This window comes from Argiope bruennichi, chromosome X1, assembly GCF_947563725.1.
Source record: "Argiope bruennichi chromosome X1, qqArgBrue1.1, whole genome shotgun sequence".
In the NCBI taxonomy this organism is placed as follows: domain Eukaryota; kingdom Metazoa; phylum Arthropoda; class Arachnida; order Araneae; family Araneidae; genus Argiope; species Argiope bruennichi.
This window is the reverse complement of record NC_079162.1, coordinates 66,846,387-66,868,169: the sequence shown is the minus strand read 5'-3', so window position 1 is coordinate 66,868,169 and position 21,783 is coordinate 66,846,387. Positions and strand designations below refer to the sequence as shown.

General features: G+C 30.2%; 1 protein-coding gene across 3 annotated transcripts in view; it reads right to left on the bottom strand.

Moving 5' to 3' along the window:
* Positions 1 to 664: 664 nt before the first annotated feature.
* The window catches only part of LOC129958631 (EH domain-binding protein 1-like), a 149,393-nt gene continuing 128,274 nt past the window's right edge, over positions 665 to 21,783 (bottom strand). For all 3 annotated transcript variants that reach the window (XM_056071231.1, XM_056071230.1, XM_056071232.1), the window contains one exon: positions 665 to 14,434. In XM_056071231.1, the coding sequence (XP_055927206.1) occupies positions 14,356 to 14,434 (79 nt within the window). In that variant the 3' untranslated portion in view covers positions 665 to 14,355. The remainder of the gene's footprint in view (positions 14,435 to 21,783) is intronic.

Here is a 21,783-nt window from a genome sequence, read left to right as displayed (position 1 = left end):
GTGGGTGGGCCTTCCTAGTTTCTTTATATGCCTAGTGAGAGGAAGCAACTATTGTTGAACGCTTTAACATATGTATCAGAGCAGCACGACAACATCAACGCGTAATGCATCTGACGAACTGCAAAACAACTGTGGTCAACATTTTTTTACAATAAGCTTAGTTTGCATTCTTACAAAATGCGCATCGTTCCAAGCCCTGCAGAATGTGCATATTTCAGAAAGCCGAAAAGTTTCGTATAAATAAAAGATGCTGTTTGTATCATTACAGATGAAATGTTAACAAACACTGTACGAAAACTCTGATACCGCTTTGACATTCTCCGAGCTATCAAGAAACAACATCTATTAAAGTAAGTGATCTTATTAAAAATTTTATAACTGTACTTATAATGTATACAAACAAGCATATTCGTAATTATAATTGTTTTCGCACAATAAATTTTTATAATCAGGGCAGGGCATTTTGCTTTTCCTGTATTTAGCTTTTCATACTGAAAAAAACCGACTTACAAGCTGCAACACTGATACATTAAACTTAATTGGATTAGGTTTTGTAGTAATAGATCAAATTAATAAAGAATGGAAAATTAAAGCATATGAATTATTGTTACCTTTCATATTTATTTACGGTTTTAATAGCGAGAAAAAAAAGTCAAAAGCAATGTTAACAAAACAGCTACACTTTATTTCAAATATATGATTCACTAAAGAACTTACAGAAGCAGTCAATTTTATTTCACAAAATTTATAATAGCAAAACAACAAGGCAGAATATCACAACCAGATATAAAGCCAGGGCCGGATTAAGCTTTGTAGACCCCCCCCCCCACCTGCTTCTTCCCTTTGAGTACTAATAGGATATATATGTCTCACTTGCATTTTAAAACTACTACTGAGATAAAAATTAGTTCGAAACCATTGTATTGTGCCCCAGTTGATCATATTCACACATTTCTTATTTATCTAGATGGCGCAGCCTATTTTCCAGGCAAAAGTCATTTTTTAGAAAAGATTTTAGTTTTGCAGATTTTTTTTTTTTTTTTTGCAATAAATACTGATTTAGAAGTACACGTATGCTTAATAAATAATTAACATAATAAATAATTATATTAAAAAATACTTTGCATAACAAAAATTGGTTATGGCAATTTTTTTAATTTAGAATCTATTGCTTTTCTCACAGAAAATATACCGAAATAATTTGAAAAAAAAAGTATTCAAAGGGTTATGATAACCATAAATAATAAGAATTTAAAATGCAGGCTGCCTTCAAAAGAGTTGGTTTTAGTCACATATAAAAAGAAGTCATGAAAACTTATAAAATTTTGTTAACGTAATATAAATACCCTAATAAGAAAGTTTATCATAACTATTTAGTTAATCGCTCAAAAACTACAAAAAAAAAAAAGACTATATTATAGCAGAATTTCAAAACCATTCTTAATCTAATGAACTAGGAATAATTTTCTGAAATTTAAACCAATTCCCAGATGTCCTGTACAAATTGTAGGGCCCCTAAACAATTCGCCTATTTCTTAATCCGGCCCTATACAAAACAATAACTTTGTGGAAGAATTCGTATTCCAGATGAATAGTCACAAAATGCAGTCTTCCACAACTACCATTAATTCACAATACAAAAGCATTTCATATGAGAAAAATTGTAAACATGACATAAAAAATAATAATTATTTGATGATAAATATCAATTTACAATAGGATTGTGATTTCAGTTAGAGCACATAGTAATTCATTTCTCTATCAGGAGTGCTTATCCTTAACTTTGTTTAGTATAGTTTTCGGCATTAAGAATAAACATTTATAGTTCTTCCTAATTCGGTCAGAAACTATATTTAAAATAGTTAGGCATTTTTTTCCGTCTCTTCAAATAATTATTATTTAAAGTCCAGGAGTTTCTAAAGACAAGGGTTCTCAAACTACGGGTTGCGACAAGATCTAGAGCATATATGTATCTTTAAATTGTGATGGAGTATAAAACTTGATCACGTTACACATAAGAAATAACTTTTGTAAAATCATAATTATAATCACAATTTTTTACAAAAGTTTCTTTTTTTAGAAAGAACATATGCTGTTCGTCTCTGAAAAAATTCAACGCGCCGATGATGAAGTGGGTCGCAAGGTTTGAAATTTGAGAACCTTTGTTTTAGATTAAGGCTTCTTAATTTGTTTAGCAACCTCAAGTGCACAGATACATGGAAAAACAAGATATAGTAATAAGAACTGATTTTCATATTAGATCATAAAGACAATGTTTTGAATTAAGATAATTTCCACCAGCATATCAATACTATACAACATAATATGGCATGAAACAATATTTACAGCATGGTGACCAGGGATTTCGTTCGTTAATTTTGATTTTTTTTTTTTTTTTTTTTTTTTGCACGCGTGGTAACAACTTATTATTAAGAAGCCTTCTTCTAAATAGGAAATTCTAAGCAGGTAAATTTTACAAGGCAATTTATGACATTGCAGCATTTTTACAAATGAAAAGAATAAGAACAGATTTCGAAAACGACACTTGTTTTCAGACTAAGAAATTATATTAAACTACTAATTAGACAATAAAGACTATTATAAAATGACTCATATTCTAAGTAAAGAATTATTATAAAAGCGACTGCACGACGATAGTTCAGTCAATAAAACCTAAATAATTGATATTTTCAAAAGACACATTTCTTTTTAAAATAAAGTTTAACACTTATTTATGACAGTAATGGGTACATTTCTAAGATCTATGCTGTACAAGAATGAAATTTTCATTTGTTTTATGTCCTTATATCATCTGAAATGGTTTCAAATGGGTAAGACCCATTCCCCACACATTTTTTTTGATTTGCGTTTTTAGAAAAATAGAAGCAATATATATTGCTTCTAATATACTACACATTTTTCCTTCACTTCAGCTGAGAAACTCAATAAAAAGTTGATTGAAATGTGAAAATAAATTGTTTTTTAAATGGGAAAATAGTTTTTATTAAACAATATATTTGTTGTTGTAACTAATTTTTTTATTTTAAATATCAGTTCTCAAACACAAGAGAAGATTTTTCAGCTTAAAAAAATAATAGAGAGAGAAAGATTGGATAGTAAAGGCGACAGCATTCTACCGTAATGATATTTTAAACAATATTTCAAATAAATTCAATCATAACACTTTATAGATATTTTTAGATTACAAAAGTATTTACTAACAGTCATTTAATATCCAATCTGTTGATTTTTGATAATATTTCAGAATTTTTCACATGCTAAGCGGACATGGTGAATATACGTATGCTTAAATGAAAAGACAAACCAGCACTAGAAACAATGTGTGACATGTAAAAGTCGTCTAGCTTGTTTTCTTATCTTTCATTTAGTCAGAAAGGTATCACAAAGTAGTCTATGTACATTAGGCTCGCTTAAGCTTATAATTGTAACTTCAAAGATATCGACTACCAGAAGAACAGAACGCAAATCTATTTCCTACAATTCTAAGCTTCATATATTATATCTATTTCTACACAACAAATATTTCTAAGTTTGTTCAGAAAAAGAAACAATTACAGTTCTAAGAGTAAAAATAAACATAAATAAGACTTCACATTAAAAGTGCATAAGGTAATTCTTTTCTACAACATGAAAGCTAATATTTTTACATCAAGATTGTGTACTTGCTATATATACATCATTCGACCAAGAAAATCAATCGATAAGCAAAACTTTAAATAAAAAATATAAAATCTAAGCAGGAAGACTAGAGAAAGTAGCTAAATCTACGAAGGAATCTAGGAATAATTTCTAGGATTAAAATGACTCAGGATATGAAGGCTGAAAGATTCCACACATATAGACAGCTTTACAGAATTTGAAGTATTCAATACATTATACACTGAATATAATGTTACATCAATAAAAATTCTTTTATTTCAGTGTGATATTTTCCAGAGGATTCCTAAATACTTTTACAAAAAAATTAGGTTTTATATATAAAATAATCAAATTTAGACGATTTTTTAAATTTTTAATTGTGTCACATTCAAAATATCCTCTTATAAACTATATACAATGATGAGAGCATACATATACTAACATTTAAACTTGATTATATCCGTTTTACAGCGAATTCGTCAAGATATGCAAGTCTACTACATCTAAACCTATATATGCATTTTATAACTACTTGCAACAAATTACTTATATCTAATTAATATATAACAGCTCTATAATTTTATTATAATTAACACTACTTTGGCACAGGTAACTGACTAACCGAAAATTATCTAAAAATGAATCAGTCTATTTCATATTCAAAAGGATTTTTAGAATATATAAGGCCAATTCTTTCTTTCAAGAAATGTGGTTTCAAGGGTAAGAACTGTCAAGCCTTATACAACAGTAACGTAATATTACAATAAAATTTATAAGAAAAGAAAGATAAAGAAATATCTTATACTAAAACATGAAATGTAAATGGCACATTTTTAATAAATGAAAAGAAATACCTACGAGACGAAAATGAGATGAATTTCTACGTCTATAAAAGAATGAGCACACTTTAAAGTTGACATCTAAAGTGGAATATATAGAAAAGTGTTATACAAAAAGTGAACGGAGGCAAAGAAATATTTAAACCAAAACAGAATGCACATTTTAAACAGCAATAAAGGCAACAACAACAACAACAAAAAAAAAAAACCACTAATTTCTTGTTGATATATTTGAAACTGGGAAATGGTATATTTATGACATACAAAAAGCAAGCGTCTGAGAGAAACAGTAATTCTCAATTTACATTTATCAGCAGGTATTATAATGTACCTTTAAGGTTTATTGTCTCCTTATAAGTGCATATTAAATAAGATATATATATATTAGTGCAAAGAAGTATTAGTAATTACCTAACATGGACAAAACATCTTACATTCCAATTCCACAGAAAAACTTCATACCTGTTATAGGTATAAAAGTGATGGCACATTTGATGCTCTACATTATACGCTGTTTGATAAATGTTTGATGATTTTCACCACGACGACACATACTATAATATAAAAACCAATTATTGAAAAAAACCATATAAAAGTTGAAAACCGGTTTTTCGAATAAAAAAAGGTTTTATTCGAAACATCAACATACAGCAAACAATGTCTCATAATCTTGTGTTTGAAATCCTCTAATTCCAACAAAAAATTTAAATTTTTAAACAATTTTAAAAAAAGCGAAAAAAAGCATTTGGAAGGTGAAGTATTTTCTTTCCAAATACCTTTGATACATAGTTATTTATAAATATTGCATAAAAATGCTACTTGAGCATTTTCACTTCAACTTTTACATTACAAAAATTTCTATGCTACGTAAAAAATAAGATGGCAAGATATATATATATATAGAAATGCAGTAATAGTAATTATGAAAAAACACGAAATATTATACACTCCAATTTCACACATATAATTTAAACTTTGTGTAGTTTTCAAAAATGCTAACACTTATCCGATGCTCTACATTTTACATTAATCGGTAAATGTTCAATATTTGTTTTATCAGAGCAACACACACTCTAACTTTAAAGCAAATAAAAATAAAAGGCCACATAAAAGTTGAGAAAAAAAAATGATGCAAAATGTAGACTCTCTCACGGAATATTAATTTTTACTTGGAAAATCAAACCACCACTAAAATTCAATTGGTTTAATAGTATTATGTATGTACTTAAAATTTTATACGTAATTTTTTTCAAATAAGCGTTATTCGATAATTTTGTTATACAGTTATTTATAAAAATGGAAATGCACAATAATGCTAAAATGGCATTTAAATTTAAATTTTATATTATAAGCATTCTTCGTTATTTATTTCTAGATTTTACTTCTTTCCATCTACTTTGTACAAATAAAAAAAAAAAACGTTGAATGAAAAAAACTATAAGTAATTACAAAAAACATCCAAAATTCCAATTACACAAACAACTTTGCATAAGTTCAGAAGGTTGCATCAACTTTTGGCTGCTTAACATTCTAAATTAATCAATTGTTTTCTCTGTTTCTGATAAAATGCTTTTTATCAGAAAAGCATATACTAATTTTAAATCAAATAAAAGAAGCCATAAAAAATTTGAAAAACTAAAAGAACGCACAAACGTCGCCTCCTCTCACTAAACATTCATTTTAAATACAAAAATCAATCCAATGCAAATAAATCAATAAATCTAAACACTACAGATTCTTTTTAATCCGAAATTAGAGATTAATTTTTTAAAATAGACGTTATCCCATAAATTTGCTTAATAATTATTGAAAATGCAAAATGAAGCTACAGCAGCATTTTAACTTCAATAACTTTTTGTTATAAGTATTTCATGTTATTTTTTGCAGATTTAAATATTTTTAATATACCTCATAAAAACACAATGCCACACATTCGAATTAGTGGAAAAGACAGCCAGATATATCTAAAACAAAGCAGGCACGAAAAAAGATGAAATATTTTGTATTCCCATTGCACATAGAAAATTTTAATTTACACTTAACATAGTTTCCAAAAGTGATAGCACTGCCAGGTATATGGAACAAACAATATTAATAATTACGAAAAAACACGAAATATTTTACATTCCGATCGCACAGATACAATTTAAAAATCTACATAAATTCTAAAAGGGATGGCATCTCTCCAATGATAAGAATGCCAGATATTATATATATACCAAGAAGTATTAATAATTAAGCAAAAAGACAAAATACTTTACATTTCCATGACATACAAATATATTGCACAGTTTCCACTCAGGCATCTATCCGAAGATAAGTCTGCCATACATATAGAACAAACAGTATTAATAATTATACAAAGAGTTGAAATATTTTACATTCCAAATACATCGAAACAATTAGCACTTTGCATAGTTTCCACGAGTGATGGCATCTTTCCGAGGCTCTACTCTAATCGATACATGTTATTGCTTTTTATCAGAACAAGAACACGCTAACATTAAAGCAAATAATAAAAAATCTACCTCACAAAAGTTGAAACAAAATAACAAGTAAGCCCGACACTTCTCTCTAAATATTAATTTTTATTTTAAAAAAAACAACAACAACTAATTGCTAAAACTCAATTTGTTTTATAGTCCTATGTATCAAATCCTTTATAGCAAAAACCGAGAGATTTAAAATTTTAGATTTTTTTTTAAAAAATAAGCTTTGCCGTATAATTTTGTAAAATAATTATTTATAATTCTTGCAAACACATATTAATGCTACGATAGCATTTTAATTTTATTAACATTTAAGCTATTTGCACTTCTCATTATTTGCTTTTAGATTTTACTTTTTACCTCATAAAAACACAATGCCACACATTCGAATTAGTGGAAAAGACAGCCAGATATATCTAAAACAAAGCAGGCACGAAAAAAGATTAAATATTTTGTATTCCCATTGCACATAGAAAATTTTAATTTACACTTAACATAGTTTCCAAAAGCGACAGCACTGCCAGGTATATGGAACAAACAGAATTAATAATTACGAAAAAACACGAAATATTTTACATTCCGATCACACAGATACAATTTAAAAATCTACATAAATTCTAAAAGGGATGGCATCTCTCCAATGATAAGAATGCCAGATATTATATATATACCATGCAGTATTAATAATTAAGCAAAAAGACAAAATACTTTACATTTCCATGACATACAAATATATTGCACAGTTTCAGCACAGGCATCTATCCGAAGATAAGTCTGCCATACATATAGAACAAACAGTATTAATAATTATACAAAGAGTTGAAATATTTTACATTCCAAATACATCGAAAAAATTAGCACTTTGCATAGTTTCCACGAGTGATGGCATCTTTCCGAGGCTCTACTCTAATCGATACATGTTATTGCTTTTTATCAGAACAAGAACACACTAACATTAAAGCAAATAATAAAAAATCTACCTCACAAAAGTTGAAACAAAATAACAAGTAAGCCCGACACTTCTCTCTAAATATTAATTTTTATTTTAAAAAAAAAACTAATTGCTAAAACTCAATTTGTTTTATAGCCCTATGTATCAAATCCTTTATAGCAAAAACCGAGAGATTTAAAATTTTAGATTTTTTTAAAAAAAATAAGCTTTGCCGTATAATTTTGTAAAATAATTATTTATAATTCTTGCAAACACATATTAATGCTACGATAGCATTTTAATTTTATTAACATTTAAGCTATTTGCACTTCTCATTATTTGCTTTTAGATTTTACTTTTTACCTCATAAAAACACAATGCCACACATTCGAATTAGTGGAAAAGACAGCCAGATATATCTAAAACAAAGCAGGCACGAAAAAAGATGAAATATTTTGTATTCCCATTGCACATAGAAAATTTTAATTTACACTTAACATAGTTTCCAAAAGCGACAGCACTGCCAGGTATATGGAACAAACAGAATTAATAATTACGAAAAAACACGAAATATTTTACATTCCGATCACACAGATACAATTTAAAAATCTACATAAATTCTAAAAGGGATGGCATCTCTCCAATGATAAGAATGCCAGATATTATATATATACCATGCAGTATTAATAATTAAGCAAAAAGACAAAATACTTTACATTTCCATGACATACAAATATATTGCACAGTTTCAGCACAGGCATCTATCCGAAGATAAGTCTGCCATACATATAGAACAAACAGTATTAATAATTATACAAAGAGTTGAAATATTTTACATTCCAAATACATCGAAAAAATTAGCACTTTGCATAGTTTCCACGAGTGATGGCATCTTTCCGAGGCTCTACTCTAATCGATACATGTTATTGCTTTTTATCAGAACAAGAACACACTAACATTAAAGCAAATAATAAAAAATCTACCTCACAAAAGTTGAAACAAAATAACAAGTAAGCCCGACACTTCTCTCTAAATATTAATTTTTATTTTAAAAAAAAAACTAATTGCTAAAACTCAATTTGTTTTATAGCCCTATGTATCAAATCCTTTATAGCAAAAACCGAGAGATTTAAAATTTTAGATTTTTTTAAAAAAAATAAGCTTTGCCGTATAATTTTGTAAAATAATTATTTATAATTCTTGCAAACACATATTAATGCTACGATAGCATTTTAATTTTATTAACATTTAAGCTATTTGCACTTCTCATTATTTGCTTTTAGATTTTACTTTTTACCTCATAAAAACACAATGCCACACATTCGAATTAGTGGAAAAGACAGCCAGATATATCTAAAACAAAGCAGGCACGAAAAAAGATGAAATATTTTGTATTCCCATTGCACATAGAAAATTTTAATTTACACTTAACATAGTTTCCAAAAGTGATAGCACTGCCAGGTATATGGAACAAACAGTATTAATAATTACGAAAAAACACGAAATATTTTACATTCCGATCACACAGATACAATTTAAAAATCTACATAAATTCTAAAAGGGATGGCATCTCTCCAACGATAAGAATGCCAGATATTATATATATACCAAGCAGTATTAATAATTAAGCAAAAAGACAAAATACTTTACATTTCCATGACATACAAATATATTGCACAGTTTCCCCGCAGGCATCTATCCGATGATAAGTCTGCCATACATATAGAACAAACAGTATTAATAATTATACAAAGAGTTGAAATATTTTACATTCCAAATACATCGAAACAATTAGCACTTTGCATAGTTTCCACGAGTGATGGCATCTTTCCGAGGCTCTACTCTAATCGATACATGTTATTGCTTTTTATCAGAACAAGAACACACTAACATTAAAGCAAATAATAAAAAATCTACCTCACAAAAGTTGAAACAAAATAACAAGTAAGCCCGACACTTCTCTCTAAATATTAATTTTTATTTTTAAAAAAACAACAACAACTAATTGCTAAAACTCAATTTGTTTTATAGCCCTATGTATCAAATCCTTTATAGCAAAAACCGAAAGATTTAAAATTTTAGATTTTTTTTAAAAAAATAAGCTTTGCCGTATAATTTTGTAAAATAATTATTTATAATTCTTGCAAACACACATTAATGCTACGATAGCATTTTAATTTTATTAACATTTAAGCTATTTGCACTTCTCATTATTTGCTTTTAGATTTCACTTTTTTTCAGCTTACTTTGTAACAATAGAGGGGGAACCAAGCAACGAAGTTAGTGGTAAAGATGGCCAGATATATTCACAGCAAATAAATGTAAGTAATTATGAAATAAGTCGAAATATTTAACATTCCAATTACATAGATGCAATTTACATTTAACATAGTCTCGAAAAGTGAAGGCCTCTTTCCGATGATAAAAGTACCAGATATATACAGCACAACACAATAAGTAAGTATGTTAAAAGACGAAATATTTCACATTTCAACTACACAGAAACAATCTACACTTTGCATAGTTTCCAAAAGCGATGGCATCTTTCCCAAAGGTAAGACACAACACAATAAGTTAGTATGTTAAAAGACGAAATATTTCACATTTCAACTACACAGAAACAATCTACACTTTGCATAGTTTCCAAAAGCGATGGCATCTTTCTGAACGGTAAGATTGCCAGATAAATAAAATAAACCAGAATTAGGAGTTATGCAGAAAGACGAAATACTTTACGTTTCAATTACAAACATACAATTTATACATTGCATAGTTCAAAAGATGAAGTGTATTTTTCCAATGCTCTACCTTCTACGTTTGTTGCCCGTTAATAGAGAGTTTCATATGGTTTATCAGAACACTAACATTAAAGCAAATTTTTAAAAAGCCACATAAAAGTTGAAAAAAGTAAGGCACAAATGCCGGCTCTTCTCACTAAGCATTAATGTTTATTAACAAAATTATTCATTTGTAAATATTCAATTAGTTTAATAACAGTTAACAATATCATGTCTTTTTTTTATTTTATTCAAACCGAGATATTTACATTTTTATACAATTTATTTTCAAATGTGCCTTATTCCATAATTTAATCATATAGTTAAGCACTGAAATTGCATAATATGATAAATTAGCACTTTGATTTTATAAAATTAAAAATGATAAGAATTTATCATAATTAATTTTTGTCTTTAACTTTTTGCAATGCATTTTTTAAAAATAAAGAGAATACCAGTTATTCAAGTTAGAGGAAAGGGCGGCTAAATATATATAGAGGAAAGCAGTATTAATAATTACATAAAGATGAAATATTTAACACTCCAATCACACAGAAATAATTTACACTTAGCATAGTTCTCAAAAGTGATGGCATCATTCTGGTGATAAAACTGCCAGATATGTAGAAAAACCTGAATTTAAATCATGCAAAAAGACGAAATACTTTACATTCCAATTACACACATTTAATTTATACATTGCATAGTTCAAAAGATGAAGTGCATTTTTCCAATACTCTACTCTACCCCCTATGTTTATTGCCCGATATTAATGAGCTTTATATGGTTCATCAGAACACTAACATTAAAACAAATTTTTAAAGACACATAAAAAGTTGAAAAAAATTAAGGCATAAATACCGGCTATTCTAACTAACCTTTAATGATTAGTTATAAAACGGAACATTAAAACGAAAAATTATGGAAAAGGATGAAATATTCTACACTGCAATTACATAGAAACAATTTACATTTCCCAGAGTTCAAAAGATGATGGCATTTTTTCCTTGCTCTACAATCTACATTAAGTGGTAAATATTTATTACATTTTATCAAAACTAACATTAAATGCACTAACATTAAAGCTAATGAAAAAAAATGATAAAATAAAATAATGCACGACTCTTCTAACAATTTTTTTTTTTTTTTTTTTTACTAGAAAGATCAATCTACTACAAAAATTTACTGAGTCTCATAACTTTAAGTATGAAATCTTTCACCCGGACAGATTCTTTTTTTCTTATTTTATTGTGATTTACAGTTATAGCAAATTCATAATAAAGTTATAATATTTTGATTTTAAACGCTAATGCATTATAAAAATTTCTTGTTATTTACTTTTAGATTTACAATTTTTCAATGAATCTTGTAAAATAAAAATATCAAACATTCAAGTTGGGAGAAATCGGTTAATGAGTCTTCATTTCACCGACACAAATATGAAGCCCTTAACTGATGCAAGTAGCCCATTTGCAGTAACTTCATGCAATTAATTCATAATTTTTCTTCAAACCTTCCTTTTAAGTCAGGTTAATCCTGAAGTAAAGGCTGACATTTTTTCATATTCTGTAAATGAGTGAAATTCACATTCCAATTTCACTAAATTTCAGTTTTATATATAATCATGAAAACTTTGAATCGATTGCAGTTTTGCATTTTGCTTCATTTACATGTTTTGAATAAATCAATTTCACAGAGATGACTTCTTGTATAAACAAAAAAATTATAAACATTAAAAAAAATATCTATTTGTTAAGGAAAGCAAGGAATATCTATTCAAAGCACCTGCTAAAACAATTAACATTTTAATTTTACTTTAGATGGGAAGAAAATTTAAAAAATGAAATATGCTGCATATATCTCAACAAGAACTTATAGTTTCTACTTTACTGTTGATAATTATATAAAATAAATTAGAAGGATTCTAAAGGAGAGTTTACACATATATATAGATAATAACTGCTATTCCATTACGTAAATATATAACGTCTAGAAAAAGGTTTTAGTTTCTACTTTACTGTTGATAATTATATAAAATAAATTAGAAGGATTCTAAAGGAGAGTTTACACATATATATAGATAATAACTGCTATTCCATTACGTAAATATATAACGTCTAGAAAAAGGTTTTAGTTTCTACTTTAATGTTAATAGTTCTATAAAATAAATTAGAAGCACTCTAAAAGAAAATTTACGCATATACGTAAATAATAACTGCTATTCCATTATGTAAATATATAATGTCTAGAAAAAGGTTTAAGTCGCTACTCTACTGTTAATAGTTATATAAAATAAATTAGAAGCATCCTAAAAGAGAATTTACGCATATATATAAATAATAACTGCTATTCCATTACGTAAATATATAATGTCTAGAAAAAGGTTTTAGTTTTTCCTTTACTGTTAATAGATCTATAGAATAAATTAGAAGCCCGCTAAATGAGAATTTACGCATATACATAAATACGCATATACATATATTACGCTATTCCATTACGTAAATATATGATGTCTAGAAAAAGGAAAGTTTCAAGATTTACGCATCAAGGCCACATAAAAATTAGTTATCATGAGACTACCTATACAATACAATAGACAGACATATATATATCATTGTGAATATGAATTATGTAAAAATAATGCCAATGAATAACATTCAAACCAGCATCATATAGTTGAGCATCTAACGCATTCATTTAGTTACTCGAAAAAACCCAAAATGAACGAGATTTGAGAATATATTTTATTATTGTTACAAAAGCCTTTTCAACGAAAAATTATTTCTTTTATAATAAGGGATAAAGAGCAATTAAATTTCATTTCACAATAAGTTATAGATTCGTAAGTTAATTTATATTTATTAGAATTATCATTTATGTCATTGAAAATTTAACATTCTTGCATTCAAAAAATATCTTTCTCATCACTTATAAACCTGAGACATAAAACTTATGAAGGTTGAAGGAATAAGTTGTTCAAAACCACACTATATTCTTTACGCTAGAGTCATCTACATAAAATCTATCTAAGAAAATAGTAAAAAAAGAGATTCTAATGTGACGTTATGCGCTTTCATACATAAAAGCGAAAGTAATGCGCTTGAAACACACACGTGATAAGACAGCAAACAACGCGCTTCGGTTATATACAAAGATACATTTTCGAAGAGTCAAGATTCTCAAGACTTTTCTCTCAATAAAAGCAACATAATCAATACAAAAATAATAAAATCCTCCTTTATAATTATGTGGCAATTATAAAAGGGCTACATTAAGTTACTTAACACTTAACTCACGAATTAAACACTTTGGCTATTTATCACTACACACTTAAATCACTGCACAAAAATACCAGTTTCAAAATATCAACAAGAAATGAGAGATTAGTAAAATCATAATTGTGATATGTTATCTAAAGCGAGACGCTATCGCTAACGTCGAAGCAATAAAACTTAACAATAAGTACACCAAGGGCAATTTAAGTCTTAAAAATATAATTCCTCAGTGATAGCTATAGTCGTTCCAAAAATGAAAACTTTTTTTTTGTATTCTTAGATGTAAATTACTTCCAAATTAAACAGTAACTTAATGCCCATTTATATCGTATAGTTTAAGGCAAATAGTCAATAATCAATTCATTAGTACAATTGGAAAAATCGTCACTGAATGATGCAACCTCTTTCGGGGCGTAACATAACACCTTGGGTATCTTGAATGACCAATTCATCCTCTTCAATCCTAGAAAAAACAAATTTTGATTATTTCCATTTTTATTCTCACATCATTCATAAAATATCATCAAATATTGCCATCTTAAATTAATAAGAAAACTAAAACTGCAATAGATTCTTAGTAATTCGGCAGATATTAGACAACAGAACGACCGGATTAACGGAAATCCATGGATTAATAAAAGTTCATTAAAAATGCATGTCGACTGCAGAACCTATGTATATTGCACACAATTTAATTCGAAATTCTATTGTTTACGTTGCGCTAAAACGCCTGAAATTCACCAGGAGGATTGATTCTCAATCAATTCCCTTCTTTAACACGCCTTATTCTCCTTTTTAAAAATGCTGGATATAAGAGAGACCGAATTGATGCAGTACTGAATTACTGAGAATATACTGTATCAATAAAAGTCAAATTTGGGAGATTTAGAAATTTCATATCTGTAATAGAGTTGCAAACTTTGTAACCTAATAATTTGAATGGAAACCATTAAATTAATACAGTCATTTCATGAGATGCCTAATCAATTGACAAACATCAATGTCAATTTAGAATCTAACTGTACGTTGTTTTAAGCTGTGCCTTAATGCAGTCATAATGCAGGTACTTAAAACTTAATAATAATGTACTTCATTAAACGGATTACAATATTCAGCTTCTCAATACATTGTGGCGATCCTGCTTCCATCAAAATGACTGTATTCGAAAAACTATTTTCCTAACTGCGCACCGGAAGTACGAAGCAGTTATCTACGATCAAGCGCGCAAGCTGTGCGAATTAAAAAGATCAATTTCCGGTCTTTCACAAAATCTGTTGTCTGTCGATGTGTTAGCGTTAAAAATTAAAAGATGTTTATTTTTATATAAAAAAAAGTCGTCGCTCATTCTTTATGTGTGGATGTAACTTAACTATCCCAATTTGCAACCTCCTCCACTAAAACATCCCACATTTGGTGACTCGAAAAGTGAAAGGATAACTTTCCCAGTTTTCTTTATGCATTAAATGGCGCCATAGCGCATTTCTTCCTAATGGCGGTAAGCGTATCGTTGAATATTGTTTCTATTTTCACAGCCTAAATAATTTCCATCGGAACTTCTGTTATATAATTTGGATTAGCATTTTCATATTATTTACTCTGATTATCAGTATATTATTTGTATTTTCGTATTTCAAAGCAGTTTTGTGAAATTATATTTATAACGTGCCTTTGATTTCTTGAATAAAACATGCCAGGAGATACTCCAAATTCCGCCAACAACGACGCAACAGTTTCTCGTGTTGGCGTCAAACTTCCGCCTTTCTGGAAAGCTAACCCTGCATTATGGTTTGTTCAACTTGAGGCGCAATTCGCCTTGGCGGGAATTACTGCTGACGATACAAAATTTAATCATGTTATTTCTGCAGTTGATTCTGATATTTTGAATTGTGTAAGCGATATAATATTGAAACCTCCTGATACTGATAAATATCCAACATTAAAAAAACGTTTAATTGAGTTGCATTCTGAAAGTGAAGCTTCGAAAATACGTACGCTGCTACAAGGCCTAGAACTTGGCAACCAACGACCATCTCAGTTATTAGCTCGTATGAAAACATTGGCGGGCGATACTGTTGGCGAGCCACTCTTAAAATCTCTTTGGCTCGGAAGACTGCCAAACAGCACACAAACTATTTTAACTGCTTTGAATGAAGATTTAGCTGGTTTAGCATCAGTTGCAGATAAAATAAATGATTTGGCTGGCCATTCAAACATTAATTCCGTTACTCCTCAATCTTCGAATAATCAAATAGCCCAACTTGAAAAACAAGTCGCCCATTTGACGACTTTAGTTGGCGAGCTTACTACAACAATGCGCCAATCACGCTCTCAAAGCAGAAATAGAAATCGACCTTTTAAAAACAGTCGTAGTTGCTCTCGTGATCGCTTAAAAAAATAGAAAGAACCTGCTGATGGCATTTGCTTTTATCATACAAATTTTGGCACAAAAGCAAAAAAATGTAGTTTGCCTTGCTCTTTCAAGAATTCGGGAAACTAAATCGGCGGTCGTCCACTGGCCTTGGCCACGATCGCAAAATTAATAGAATTATGCTGGCCGATAAAGTTAGTAAATGGAAATTTTTAGTGGATACAGGCGCAGACGTATCTGTTTTACCACACAATTATGCTCCTAAAGCTGATTCCTCTAATGAATTACTCCTCTTAGCTGCTAATGGCACAAAAATAGCTACTTTTGGTAAAAAACGCCTTACGCTAGACTTAAATTTACGGCGAAATTTTACTTGGTCTTTCATAATTGCAAATGTGAACCAACCAATTATAGGTGTTGATTTTTTAAAACACTATAATCTTTTGGTTGATGTTAAAAGTGGTTGTTTGATTGATGGCATAACTAAATTAACCACTCAAGGCAAATATACAAACACAGATTCATTAACTTCTGGTATATCCATTTTGCTTGGTGATTCAGAATTCTATGACATTTTATCGCAATTCCAAGACCTCACTAATCCATCTCAACCAACAAAAAGCAAAGTATCAACTAAAATACATCACTTTATTGAAACAACTGGTCAACCAGTATTTTCGAGACCTCGTCGCTTATCTCCCGAGTTGCTAAAAATTGCACGTCAGGAATTTGAATTTTTAATGTCTCAAGGTATTATCCGTCCTTCTAGTAGCCCATGGGCAAGTCCTCTACACATGGTGAAAAAGTCTAATGGAGAATGGAGACCGTGTGGCGACTACCGTCGTTTAAATTCAATTACCGTTCCTGATAGATACCCAGTTCCTCATATTCAAGATTGCACTCAAATGTTTTTCAATAAAACCATTTTCTCCACCCTGGATTTGATCCGAGCTTATCATCAAATTCCTATTAACCCAGCGGACATTCCAAAAACAGCAATCACAACCCCATTTGGTCTTTTTGAATATGTTTATATGCCCTTTGGTTTAAGAAACGCGGGACAAACCTTTCAACGTTATATACATCAAGTTTTGTCAAATTTAGATTTCTGCATTCCTTATTTTGATGACATACTGATTGCATCAAATAATGTAGAACAGCACAAACAACATTTAAAAACAGTATTTGAACGATTATCTCAGCACGGATTGAAACTAAACCCTTCAAAATGCGTCCTTGGGAAGCAATCGGTAAAGTTTCTAGGTTGTCTAATTACATCTGAAGGCGTGAAACCTTTACCGGAAAAAGTTCAAGCCATTTCTGATTTTCCCAAACCTCAAAATATATCTGAGCTAAAGCGTTTCTTGGCCATGCTCAATTTTTACCGTCGATTTTTGCCTCATGCCGCTCAGACTCAAGCTAGCCTACACGAACTTTTAAAAAACTCTAAAAAGAATGATAAGCGACTTGTTCCTTGGACTGACCTCACTACAGAAGCTTTCGAAAAATGCAAATCTGATATTGCAAATGCAGCTAACTTTGAACTTCCATTCACCTAACCAGCAATTATCTATCATGGTTGATGCTTCAGACTCAGCCATCGGATCTGTCCTCCATACAACTACGTCTAATGGTCAACAACCTCTAGCATTTTATTCCCGAAAACTTACGCCCTCAGAACGTAAATACAGTACGTATGATAGGGAACTTTTGGCGATATATGCAACTATCAAACATTTTCGACACTTGTTGGAAGGTCAAAATTTCATAATATTTACAGATCATCGACCTCTTACTTTTGCTTTCACCAAAAAATCTGACTCTTCTTCTCCAAGACAACTAAGATACCTTGATTTCATTGCACAATTCAGCACCGACATCAGGCACGTATCGGGCTCAAAAAACGTTGTAGCTGATACCTTATCTCGTATTAATGAAATACAGTTACCAAAAATAGACTTTTCTGCCATGGCGGAAGCACAAGCATCTGATGAAGAACTTCAGACTATTTTGGCAGAGAATGAACTGTCACTTTGTTTAAAACCTCTCTCAACCGACCCCAATTCATCTAAATTTTACTGTGATGTCAAGCAAAACAAAATTAGACCTTACGTCCCAGAAATTTTCCGAAAGAAAGTTTTTCTATCTTTGCACAATATTTCCCACCCAGGTATCCGTGCCACTAAACATTTGATTTCAGAGAGATTCTTTTGGCCGTCCATGCAAAAGGACATTTCAAATTTCACCCGTTCATGTCTAGATTGCCAAAAATCTAAAATAGCTAGACACACCAATAGTCCTCTTAAATCTTTTCAATTACCTGCAGCCAGATTCGATCATGTTCATCTAGATCTCGTAGGACCTCTTCCACCTTCAAACAATTGCGGATACCTACTTACCTGCATAGATCGTTTCACACGATGGCCTGAGGCAATTCCCATTCCTGATATTTCTGCTGAAACTGTTGGGCGTGCATTCATAACTCATTGGATCTCACGCTTCGGTTTGCCTTCAATAATCACGACAGATCAAGGACGACAATTCCAAAGCAACTTGTTTTCTTTGCTCAGCCAACTCTTGGGTGTCCAAAAGATCCGAACGACCCCATACCACCCAAAAAGCAATGGAATAGTCGAGCGATTCCATCGATCTCTTAAACAAAGCCTCCGATGTCATGCATCTACGAAATGGACCGAATCAATTCCTTTGGTTTTGCTCGGACTCCGAACCGCATTAAAAGAAGATCTACAGTGCACATCGGCCGAACTAGTTTATGGCTCAACCCTTAAACTACCATCAGAATTTTTTGAATCCCCTTCAATTAACGTCGAGCCTCATGAGTTCCTAATAAATTTACGGACCTTGATGGATCAACTTAAACCTGTTGCTACTGCACCTCATGACACCAAGAAAGTATTCGTTCATCCAGCTCTGGACACTTGCTCACATGTGTTCGTGCGCCACGATGCTGTTAAAAAACCTTTACAAGCGCCATACGATGGACCATACCTCGTACTCAAACGAACTGATAAAATGTTCACAATTGAAAAGAACGGCAAACAGTCCACGATCAACATTGATCGCTTAAAGCCTGCGTTCTTCGAGAACTCTCACCAGTCCTCTGCACCAGCGATATCACCACCAGTTGCAGTTCCGACTTCACCAAAACCAGTACCTGAACTGTCTCCATCGAGTCCTGTGTCACCTACAAATTCTACTCCAGTACCTTATGTGACCAGATCTGGCCGACGAGTTCGCTTCAACACTCGTTACCTCTAACTTCAGTGCCTGCTGCACTACTAGAGGGGGGAGTACTGTGGCGATCCTGCTTCCATCAAAATGACTGTATTCGAAAAACTATTTTCCTAACTGCGCACCGGAAGTACGAAGCAGTTATCTACGATCAAGCGCGCAAGCTGTGCGAATTAAAAAGATCAATTTCCGGTCTTTCACAAAATCTGTTGTCTGTCGATGTGTTAGCGTTAAAAATTAAAAGATGTTTATTTTTATATAAAAAAAAGTCGTCGCTCATTCTTTATGTGTGGATGTAACTTAACTATCCCAATTTGCAACCTCCTCCACTAAAACATCACACAACATTAACAAAAGCAGTGGTAAGATGTCAAATTGCAAGGGCTAATATGATTCTCACATTAATAACACCAAATTATGAACGATATTTTAAAAATATTTGTAACCACTAGCATGGCCGATAAACATTAAAGTTACAGACATTTAAATGTATTTTCATTCTATAAACCCATGATATTTTCTATAATACGTACTCATGTCGCGATTTTACAATGAAATAGATTATTTTAGTTGTTATTTGAAATTAACAATTCTTTTAAATCATTCTTTAACATTTGATTTATATTTAAATTTTGAATTACAGTATGCTTTAAGTAAATTGTTCATTAAAAATGAAAAAATAAAAAATGAAAACATGTTTTGTGTCATTGTTCCACAGTTAATATTTTATGGTTCCAACTCTACCTGAATTTAAAAATTCTAGAATTCATTTCAAATGCAAAAAATAAAAATATTTAATCGAGAAGTAATCCCCAGTTTACTTCTTCTCATTACCTTCTAAATTTTGTCCCCTAACCCCTCCCCTTTCCCTTCTCACCAATAATACTAAAGTAATTTATAATACTACTTAAGTAAGTTTATTTCATTTATGACTACACTGCTACCCGAATCATATGAAAAACAAAATTTAAAAAACTTAACATTCTTAACAACTTAAAACATAATGTATTGTGCAAAAACTTAACATTCAGGAACATTCCAATCTTCAGTTAATTTTGATAGAGGAATTTCATTTTTTATGCAACTTTTCAGCTAATCTAACTCTACAGGAAGAATTTTTGGACACATAAAAAAATTACGTAAAGGAATAATTTGTAATAATTTCTTCGATGCGACATATTACTAACTTGGCTCATAAAGTTTTATTTCATAAAATTGCAAATTCGCAGAATCCGATAGATGGTGCTATGTATTGGGCCGATAATGATTTAATGACAAAATTATAGTCATCATTATAGACACTTACTAGTCATCTGATGCGATTTTCAAAATTAAGTTCCTTAGTTATTTTTCATGTGGAATTATACAAAAACTGTGTGTATCAAATACCTTTCAGTAACTTACAGGTTTAAGTAGCCTACCGCAGTCGTAATTCAATCAAATTATCCACGCGGAAAAGTGATATAATATGCGCAATCAAAGGATCTCACACTGAGATTTTATTAACTTTAAGACTTCTAGTGTGAGTAATTAAACATATTTTCTTTCTATACCTTATAACTTTTATTTTATATAATTTTGCAATCTCATTGGGTTTTCTTGAAGATTAAAGGACGAATATTTCAGAACGAGCACAGATAAATTTGTCGTAGAATTTGAATACCTACGACATAGTCAGTTGTGAATATTTAAGATGTTTTTTGTCAGAAGCAAGAGTTCAAAATTGTTTTTAAAAAGTTAAAGTTTCAAACAACATGCTATCGGTAACGCCGGGTACTTTCTTGATATGCCCGTAAATATTTAATCAATCAACAAAAACTTAAAATCTCATGAAATAGCATTTTGAACTCCCATGTTCTCTCTCTCCCTCTCAAATCAAATCAATCCAATTCCAATAAACGTATGAATATAGAATAATTAAAAACTTCTGAGAGAATAAATATTTCGAAAAGATTTAAGTAATCAAAAAAGAAGAACTTTAAGGAAGAAAGACTTTTATTTTCTTGTACATGCCAAGTCCCTTTTATAATTGTTTTTTTAGTCTTTAGTCGCATCAAGTGCGGACGAACGTGCGTGCTTCCGAACAGAATGTAAACAATAGTACTTATAAAATATCAAAACGAGACGGTAATCGAACATATAAAATGTATTCAATTATACTGAAATAAAATGAAGTAAAATCGATTGATACT